The 10,198-nt window shown below is 43.2% G+C and overlaps 2 protein-coding genes across 4 annotated transcripts in view; one reads left to right on the plus strand and one right to left on the minus strand.

Moving 5' to 3' along the window:
- The window catches only part of NDUFAF2 (NADH:ubiquinone oxidoreductase complex assembly factor 2), a 46,417-nt gene extending 44,745 nt beyond the window's left edge, over positions 1 to 1,672 (plus strand). For both annotated transcript variants that reach the window (XM_033164738.1, XM_033164739.1), the window contains exon 4: positions 1,146 to 1,672. In XM_033164738.1, coding sequence (XP_033020629.1) covers positions 1,146 to 1,400 — 255 coding nt within the window. In that variant the 3' untranslated portion in view covers positions 1,401 to 1,672. The remainder of the gene's footprint in view (positions 1 to 1,145) is intronic.
- Positions 1,673 to 4,734: 3,062 nt separating this feature from the next.
- Positions 4,735 to 9,988, minus strand: SMIM15 (small integral membrane protein 15). 2 transcript variants are annotated; one of them, XM_033163636.1, is made up of 3 exons: positions 9,886 to 9,988; positions 7,717 to 7,795; positions 4,735 to 5,466 (listed from the first exon to the last, which is right to left on the minus strand). In XM_033163636.1, the coding sequence occupies exon 3, from the start codon at positions 5,436 to 5,438 to the stop codon at positions 5,211 to 5,213; it is 228 nt and encodes a 75-aa protein (XP_033019527.1). In that variant the 5' UTR covers positions 5,439 to 5,466; positions 7,717 to 7,795; positions 9,886 to 9,988; the 3' UTR covers positions 4,735 to 5,210. The 2 variants fall into 2 exon arrangements, with proteins under 2 accessions (XP_033019527.1, XP_033019528.1); XM_033163637.1 differs by lacking the exon at positions 9,886 to 9,988 and adding an exon at positions 9,542 to 9,560.
- Between the last annotated feature and the right edge of the window lie 210 nt (positions 9,989 to 10,198).

Here is a 10,198-nt window from a genome sequence, read left to right on the forward strand (position 1 = left end):
TGGGTGCAGTAGAATTACGTATCTTCAGCACTGTGATCAATATGAAGCGACATTTTACAATACTATGCGCTATTTCCCATTGGCATGCATCCAGAAAGTGCACTTTTTATATATACATAAATGTATCATTTAATTTCTAAATACACACTACTTACATTGCCAAACCCTTTGGTGCTTTAGATACCTTCATATCTTTACTGACTTCATCTCAGCATGATGCCAAGGGGACCTGCTGAAGTCGATTAACCAGATCATGAGCAATTAATCCCCCCTCTGTTCCAGTGGGACCATTATCACTGCCTTGTGCTAAGCTTTTACATTTGTTCTCTATGTTGAAATATCTAAACTCTAATGAAGTCCATTTGGTTCTTTCTAGATTATTGACCTAGCATAGAAATCAAATTGCAGAGCAGATATTGACGATATGCTGCACACATTTTATATTTCCTATAGCACCAAGGGCCTTCTGGCGGTTCCCTCACTGTGAGAAGCAAAGCTACAGGGAACCAGGCAGAGGGCCTTCTCGGTAGTGGCACCCTCCCATCAGAGGTCAAAGAGATAAATAACTACCTGACATTTAGAAAATACCTGAAGGCAGCCCTGTTTAGGGAAGTTTTTAATCTGTGATATTTTAATATTTGTTGGAAGCTGCCCATAGTGGCTGGGGTGACCCAGCCAGATGGGCAGGGTACAAATAATGGGCGGGGTACTTAATAATATTTGCAAATTTGTTTGAATTTAATTATTGGGTGTGAATACACATGTACCACACTTATGTGAATCATACAAAAAAGTAAGATACCTTTAAAAAAGTTGTGTTGTGTTTCATTTATGTAAAGGATTGCCTGCAAACCCAGTGATAAAGAGAAACATGTTCAGTGTTAGTAGCTTATCTCATGAATTTTCATTTTGTTTGATAGGGCTTTTATCCATTGTGAGATATTGATACTGAAAAATCTTTTTGATATGTATATAAATATTAGAATTAAAATATACTTTCAGACTCATTCAATTAAAACAGTGAAATTATTCCAGCGGATGGATTTTGATTTCTGTCTTAAAAATTACTTTGTTTAAATCATTGCCTTGTGAGACATTCACCTGTTTCTTTCAGTCACTTAAATGCATTATTGCATTTTTCACAGGAAATTCTTAAGAATGAGGATTATAAAGAAGAAATGAAGAATAAGATTAAAGATATTTATGAAAAGGACAGACTCCTGCAGTTGAAAGAGTACAAAGAGGGGCTTGTAGCAGAACCACTTCAAACTCAGATTAAAGGTCATGCGTCAGCCCCTCAATTTGGAAAGAATGAGCCATCTGAAGATCCAGTCAGTACAGCGAACACTTTTCAGCCTGGATCCTGGATGCCCCCCAAGGACAGTATCCGTAATAAGTAAGGGGCCCGTTGCCAAAGCATCAGAAATTAGATGAACAATTATGTTAATAAGCAAAAGAGTAGAATGTTGTTTTCTTGATAATCGTTGAACTATGATATTATGCACACAGTAAATATATACACTTGAAAATTCAGCAGCATTTTTAGAAATGATAGCTCAGATTCCAAACACTGAAGCTTCTTTACATTACTAGTGGAATTGATTTCATGGAAATAGACAAAGCTACTGGTATTAAGTTGTAAAAACATTAAATGTTTACCTTCTAGAATTCAGAGACATTTTCCATTCATTTCAGGTTTAAATTAAGAAACATTAGTGCTGGTATATCACTTAAACTGATGTCAGTACTTTCAAATTATTTACAAATCTTATGCAAGATTTCCATGTGCGTTTGTACTATTGGCTCACAAGTGGTGAACCCTTAATGTGGTAACTCCTGTAAGCTTTCACTTTGGCTAAACATGAGCTGCAGTCTCACGAGTTCACAGCTTCTCATATGCTAAAACAATATGCAGAAGTAGCAAATTTTATTTTTGTCAGGGCTGGCTGTTATCCTCTTCAGATCACCATGCAGACGCTTCTTGCTCTTTTATAACTTTTTATTGCGTATTTAACAATCTTATAAACAGTTCTTATCTTTATCCTCCTCAGAATCACTTATTTCAGATATCTTCTGAGCTCTGCTTCTCTGTGACCAGCAACTCTCAAAATAGTGAACGCGTTGTTCCTTTCGCTTTTCCGCTCTTTTTTCTAACCTCCTCGCAATAGCTGGCTTGTATCTTCCTTCCTCAGAATCTGAGCTATGACTTGCCTTTCCTGTGAACATCCGGGCCCTCCCTGTTGTTCCTGTTGCTCTCCTCTAATAGCTTCACTGCTTTCCTCCTCCCCTTGGGTGAACCCTCCCCCCTCTGGGAAACTGGATACCTCTAACTCTTCTCTGACAATTTTCATGAAAGTAGACCAAATATTTATGTTTTAGAATCAAACAGTGTTGCTTTGTCCATCATGTTTCTACTTAATAATGTGTCCAAGTGCAATGTGATAGACCTGGAGCCAAATAATTTGCGTGTTTTTCAGTTAACATATATAAGCCTACCCTACAATTTAGATGCTTATTGTTAAGAAACTTCAATAGGTTCACAGATTAACAAAGCCAATTTTAAAGTATCATTTATTTAAAGTAGATATTTAAATAAGGTTAATGTTGTTGCATTATTTAACTGTTCCAAGAGCAATATGTAATATTTACAACATGGGCATAGCCTAAACCATTTGGGGGGGGGAATCATACACAGTTATGTGAGGCTGTGTTTCTAATGCATTTAGTAGATGAAGCTTTAGGTTTCCTAATCTTATCAGTCCTTACACTGGAAAGGGCTGTAGCTCAGTGGTAGGACATCTGCCTTGCATGTAGAAGGTTCCAGGTAGGGCTGGGAATGTCCCCTTTCCAAAACCATAACACAGTACTGTATTGAGCTAGATAGGCCAATGGTCTGACTCCGTATAAAGCAGTTTCCTATGTATACAAGCAAACCATTGCTCAGGATAAGGGACAATGGTCACTTGTTACCAATGCAGTATAACAAACTCAGGGCAAGATACTATCAACTGATGCCAATCCAGGATCTCATCGCTGTACAATAGGCCAACGCTCTTGACTTTTCTTTTGACAGTTGTGATATAATACAAAAGGTGTCGTAGCACTGAGGAAGTACTGGGTGTAATTTATTACAAATACCAGCTTTTCCATAGCTGTGGTATTATGTTGCCTAGGAGAAACTGATACTGTGGGGCACCTTCACTGGCCAATAGGATTGATGCTTTAAATAAGAACCAAGAACTAAGTCCAGTTAGGAGGTACACCAGATTCAGTCTAAATGTTGTTTAGGACTCAGAGTGCCCTCCAATGTACATTTGCTTAAATATAGCAGCATTGTATGTTACAGGTAGGTAGCCATGTTGGTCTGCCATAGTCAAAACAAAATAAAAAAATAAAAAAAATCCCGTAGCACCTTAGAGACCAACTAAGTTTGTTCTTGGTATGAGCTTTTGTGTGCATGCACACTTCTTCAGATACACTGAAACAGAAGTCACCAGGCCCTTATATATAGTGAGAGAATGGGGAGGGGTATTACCGTATTTTTCGGTCCATAAGGCGCTCCGGACCACAAGACGCACTTGTTTTTTAAAGGGGAAAAACCAGGGAAAAAATATTTTCCTGGTTTTCCTCCTCTAAAAAACCGGGAGGGGGGCGCTGGAGGGGAAGCCCCTTCTCCCTTCACAGCGGCTCATCCCCGCTTCCTTAAAGGGACATGGGGACGAGGGGAGAAGGTTTCTCCCCTCCTCCCCATGTCCCTTTAAAGCAACAGGGGATAAGCCTGCTTTTGGCATCGGGGCGCAGGGTAGTGGAGAAAGCAGCAGCATCCCCGCTGTTTCCTCCACCACCCCTCTGCTGGGGAGGCAGCGGAGATGTTGGTGGATCGTGCCTGCAGCTCCGTGAACGGAGCTGCTAGCACGATCCACCAACATCCCCTTCGCTTCCCGCCGCCTCCCCCCATCCCCCGTCGCGTTCGGCGGGAGGTGGGGGGAGGCGGCAGAGATGTTGGTGGATTGTGGCAGCAATCCGTTCACGGAGCTGCAGGCACGATCCACCAACATCCCCTTCGCTTCCCCCCATCCCCCGCCGCGTTCGGCGGGGGGGTCGGGGGAGGCAGCGGAGATGTTGCTGGATCGTGCCTGCAGCTCCGCTCGCCGAAAGAAGCTTCTTTCGGTGAACGGAGGTGCTGGCATGATCCAGCAACATCGCCGCTGCCTCCCCCCACCTCCCGCCGAACGCGGCAGGGGATGAGGGGAGGCAGTGGGAGCGAAGCCTTCGCTCCATAAGGCGCACAGGGATTTTCCCTTCCTTTTTAGGAGGGAAAAAGTGCGTCTTATGGAGCGTAAAATACGGTACTCAGAAGGGTGGTGGGAATGGGTGATTAGCTTAAAGGAAAAGGCAAGGGGTGAGATGGCTAAAGATAGCATTGTCATGTATAATGAGATAAGAATCCAATGTCTTTGTTCAGACCAGGTCTCTCCATGGTTTTATGTTTGGTAATGAGTTGCAATTCAGCAACTTCTCTTCCCAATACATAATTATTTTTTGTGTAAAAATAATGAAGCTGCACCTAATAATCCTATGTGTTCACATCCCATTTCCACATCACATTCATTTCCATTGTCAGTCATTATTCCCAATTATTGGTTATATTTCACATCCCTCCCTAAAAAAAAAGTCCCTGGCAGGTACCCAGTAAACACCGCTACCATTTACACTAAAGAAAAAGGGCAGACGTACACTTCTGTAGGAATGTTAATTACCATGTAAGATTCCATAGTCAAGGTAGTACAAGTTCCAACAAATGAATTGATCACTGCAAGATGAAAATACTGACTTTTACAATGAGATCAGGAGAGTCTGGTATATAGAAATAAGTCACAGTAGAAAGAAGCTATCCTGTTAAGTCTGTAGTAGAAAAGAGTGTAGAAAATAAACAGTACATTTCTTTTCCATGCTATAAAATCATAAGTAATTAGGTTTTCAATCAATGAGACAATAATTTTAAAAAGATACTTTAGACATGCACTGTAGCGTACAAATATACCCTAAATTAGGAAGTAAGTCCTAATGAATTACCACAGACTTAACACAAAGTAAAAAACAAGTCATTTCAAGAATATTCAATTTTATGCACATTCATCTCTGTGCAAAGAGGCAAATTTAAGAACAGTGCCTTTTTGAGAAAAGTTCTGTCCAGTAGGATTGACATCTTAGTCCTTCTTTGTTCGTTTAGCTTTAGCAATATTTTCCTGGCGCTTTTGTTTCTTCTTTTGCTCTCGCTCTTTGGCTTCAATCATTTTCGCTAGTTTCCATGACAGTACTGCACTTGCTAAGAATAGAGGTGTCAGAGCTAGGATCACTGTTGTAAGAAATCCATAAGGATCCTTTGCAGCCCATTCCACAATATATTCAGCCCAAGATTTGATATAATCAAACATCTTTTCTGCCACCTAATTGGGGGAAATCCTAAAAAAGAAGTGGTGACACAATTAGATACACTAAACAACTGAATTAATGGGTCAGCAAATTAATTTAGGTATATGTAATGCAAATTTAGACTGACAAAACTGTGGTTGGCGAAAGCTCTTTTTTAAAAAGGTACTCTCTCCTCTAAGATCATGCTTGCTACAATGCATGCACCATCTCAAAATAAAGTAGGCTTTCTTTCTTTAAAATGATTGGTTTTTCCTCATGGAGATGTAACCATTTGTTTAATTGACTAACATTTATTTAAACTGGGTGATGTCCATTATGGAGATCCTAGAGATATTCATTCCTTAATTCAAGGTCAGCCTTGAAATGACTCCAGGAAGAGTAGTTAACAGTCCTGCTATGGTAAAGGTAAAGGGACCCCTGACCATTAGGTCCAGTCGCGGACGACTCTGGGGTTGCGGTGCTCATTCACTTTATTGGCCGAGGGAGCTGACATACAGCTTCCAGGTCATGTGGCCAGCATGACTAAGCCGCTTCTGGCGAACCAGAGCAGTGCACGGAAACGCCGTTTACCTTCCCACTGGAGCGGTACCTATTTATCTACTTGCACTTTGACGTGCTTTTGAACTGCTAGGTTGGCAGGAGCAGGGACTGAGCAACGGGAGCTCACCCCGTCGTAGGGATTCAAACTGCCGACCTTCTGATCAGCAAGCCCTAGGCTTTGTGGTTTAACCCACAGCGCCACCCACTGCTACCAATTAGTAACATATACTGTAAGTACATTTGTACCATGCTATGAGGCAAAAGGGTAGATGGGATTATGTCTGGCCTTTCAACACAACATCCTAAACTGGGATGACTTCTTTAAGGGTTACTTGGTCGTCGTCCCCCAATATATATACACACACAGAGAGAGAGGGAGAGAGCATTTTAAATTGTATTTATGCAATTAATGCAATTTATGTACATATTTAATTTATGCTCTGAACTGCCATAGGTCCTGCACTGAGAGAAAGGCAGGTTATAAATTAAATAATTAATATAACAATCAAACATCCACTCAGATTACAGGAGAACTGGCACAATTCTGTGCTGGTCACTCCTTGTAATAAGCAAGCTACTCAGGTAAGGAACTATTCCCACAGAGAACAGAATTTGGCAATGTACTTAAAACTGCCATAACCATGTTTGCATCACTGCAGCTTACAATGATTCACAGGACCAGACTGCCTGAAATTCTTCTTCCACGGATCACATGAATACTTTACTTTTCCCTCATAAAATTTAATAATTTTACACAGGCGCGTAGGGAGTCGCTTTGCCACCCAGGGCGGCAAAGTGGGGGCACCCCCCTGGGGGCGGCACGCCGTAACGTCACGGCGCACGCAGCAGCCCAGGGGGACTGTGCATGCGCAGTCCACCCAAGATGACGGGCACGAGTGGCTGGCACCCCTTCTGACCATGCGGTGGCGCGGCAAGTTTTAAGGCTGCAGCATGCTACAGCCTTAAAACTTGTTGTGCCGCCAGGCGCCGCCCCGAGTGTCACCCCCCCAGGGCGTAACGCCCTCATGCCCCCTTGCGCCGCCCCTGATTTTGCACACTTCTTGTTCATAGTTAATGCCAATACTGTAATTCAAACCACAAAATGTAAAATAGATGTTATGGTGAAATGAAAACACAGTAGCCAACTATCCTTTTCAGATCCGAACACTGAATTCTATTGATGGATAAACCTTCTCCTCATGCCAGTGGTACATCCATGTCTGTATTGTGTGCTTATCACAGGCCTATCACAAACAGGAACACATTTGCAATCAGCACCCACCAGTTGTTTCACATGACTACAGCTGGATCACGGCCTTTGGTCAATGCCTTGTCCAGATGAGAATGCATTATGGGTTGGATTCAAGAAACAAGTAAAGGAAGATAGCTACAAGCAGTGTTCCACTGCCAGAATTCCTGCAGTGCTACCAAAGTTCTCATGCTTCTGCAGGAAGTTATAGAAGCAGATCATCTTTAGATTCAGTTTATTTTTTCTCTCGGCACTCTTCTGCAATATGAGCTGCAGAGTACCTTTTAAGCACATCCAGTGTCTTGAATTCTGCCCTGTCACATCTCTCTTTTAAGCATATGTAAAACGGCTTTGCTAACTTCATCTCTCTCTTCTGCTGCCATGACCACACCATCATCTCAACTCCTTTCACTGGGATCCCAGGTATCCTGCAAACCAACCCCTATTTTTTACAATTACATTAATATAATGTACCAGTAAATAAGACTTACCCAAGAGGCAAAGAAGCTCCAGTTTAACTATACACAACAGTACAGGATACCGTTGTCATAGAGAACAAAAGGAAATCACCTAAAAAAAGGTAAAGTAACTTCCGATTATTGAAATTGTAGAGCAATATAAAACAATCCAAGCTTAAACAATACTTGCATGTGTGGATGTAAAGGGCTCCACAACGTTCAAGCTGGAGGGCTGACGTAAGACCTTCCTTCTGACCCTATTACTGGAGGGGCACAGAGAATACAGATACTCACTTTGGAAACACAAGTCAGTCTTTAAAGTCAGGTATGGGAAACCTGTGACCCTTCAGATGTTGCTGAGCTACCACTCCCATCACTCCTGACTGGGGCTGATGGGAGCTAACGTTTCATACATAAATGTAGCAGATTTATGCGCAATTCTCACATTTTAGAATTTACCATCTGTCGCAATCAAGATGTTAGAATTAAGAGACAGAATCACATCCACTGAGGCTAGTGCAAAAAACAATGTTTTAATGACAGCCATTTTAGGCAAAACATTTGCACTCCACTATGAAAAGATAAATGGATGCTAGCTTCTTTCCATAGTGTTTTTTTTCCTGGAAAAGGCAACCATTACAGGTCTTTTGGGAAAAGGAGAGCCTGTACTAAACTGGATTGGTCTAAATGGCTGCTAGAACTCTTACAGTTCATAGGGTTGTCACACAGAATTCTTTTAAGCTTTCAATTCTATCTCCATTTTCATGTACATCTAGGGCGAGTTCATGCCTCAGACAGCAATTGCATAAGACTGCCCCAGTGTCATATCTGTATGGAGAATTGAAATTCTGTTACTTGAGTCCAACTCTTCATCATGAACACAGCCTCCACTTGTCAGCAATAATCTCCACAGTGACAGATGAAAGTACACCTGAAATACCCCTCCTTTGCTCCTAGCAGACACTTATTTGAAGCACATGATTGTCATATTCTGTTCTAAACAAGAATAAATAACAGCTTTGGAGAAGGACTTGCTAGCCAACTATTTCTGTTCCAAAGGTAGAAGCAACTGATTCAAACAACAGTGCATGCTCATAACTGCAACTGAATCCTTGAGGGCTAGCAGCACGGTCCTATGCATATTTATTCAGAAGTAAGCCCTATGTACAGCATTAATACTAAACAAGGCATATTCTCAAATAAGGGGTAGAGATTGCAGTCTAAGGCTGGTTTGATCCAAGACTGTTCCTAGAAAAGCATGAAGCAAACACTTTTACATGTATACCCAACCCCCTCAGCATCTTTTCATATTTACACTCAAGGTGGCTGAAGAATGGATTTCCCCCCACAAGTCTATGGGGACAGGGGCACAGGAGAGGATTTCTAATCCAAGGCGACAATCTAGAGTTCAAAACCAAGACTAGTAGCTAACGACATATTTGCAGATGTGGAGGGGAAAAGGTACCCTATGTAATTTAACAACTACAGCACTGCTTTACAGTTGAGACTTGCCACTGGAACATTTCTAAAATTAGGACTGCCAGCGCTTTTCCTAAACGCATGGACAGGTCCTCATGTTGGTTTCCTAGAGACAAAACCCAAAGTTAATTGTAGGGGAATGCTTTTAGCAGGACCAACGGAAACCTCCCCGGACAGGGACAATTTTAATGCAGGCGTTAGAATAAGACACGGAAAGGGAGCACAAAGCCAGCGCCAGCAGCAGCAGGCGTTTATCCGAATGTCATGTACGAATCTTAAATGGCTGCTGCCCCACTATCAACTTCTGAAACGCTTCGGCAGCAGCCGCGTGACGGAAGAGAAGACGCAGGCGCGCCCACGGCCCTGAGAAAAACCACACCTGTTGGGCTTCTGCCTGCACGCAGCGGCCGTTAACTCGAAGAACGCAGTGTGGGGGAGGGGCGGAGCGCGAAGCAGGAGAGGTTGGCCGAAGAGCGCGAGAGCTGGAAGCGAGACCTGGAAGGGCTCCCGTCGATTCCTTCGGGGGAAACGACAGACTCCTCCGCCCGGCGGGGCCCGGCCTCCCTCTTCCTCAGCGGAGCCTCGTCAAGCGCCAGGGGACGCGGGCACCGCCTTTCCCCTCACGCCTCAAAGCCCCCCCCCTCCAACCACAATCCTCCTCCCATTGAAATCGCCCAACGCAACCCTCCCCCCCCCCCGTCCCCGGCTAAAATATTCGCTCACCCTCCAACCGGAAGCAGGAAGAGGATAAAGGAAGTCCACACACCCACTCCGGTTCGACTCGGTTGTCTTGAGCGATCATAGAGGGTGCAGTCGGCTAGAAAGGTCAGTAGCAGATGCTCGCCGCAAGATTTATTGTCATATGCAAGCGGTAAATCGCCCCGCGGTCTGGAGACTGAACTTCCTGGTTCCCGTAGACCCGATTATCCTTCCTCCGCCTCCCGAGAGCGGTAGTGAGAGCTGCCCATAGAAAATTGTGGAGAAGCGAGGTGGGGGTGTTTATTTGTTGCTTGGATTATTAGACCGTAGCATGTCC

This window comes from Lacerta agilis, chromosome 11 (genome assembly GCF_009819535.1).
Source record: "Lacerta agilis isolate rLacAgi1 chromosome 11, rLacAgi1.pri, whole genome shotgun sequence".
NCBI classification, from domain to species: Eukaryota; Metazoa; Chordata; class Lepidosauria; order Squamata; family Lacertidae; genus Lacerta; species Lacerta agilis.

Excerpts from the sequence above, each read along its gene's own strand:
- SMIM15 (XM_033163636.1), bottom strand. The coding sequence starts at position 5,438 with ATGTTTGATTATATCAAATCTTGGGCTGAATATATTGTGGAATGGGCT.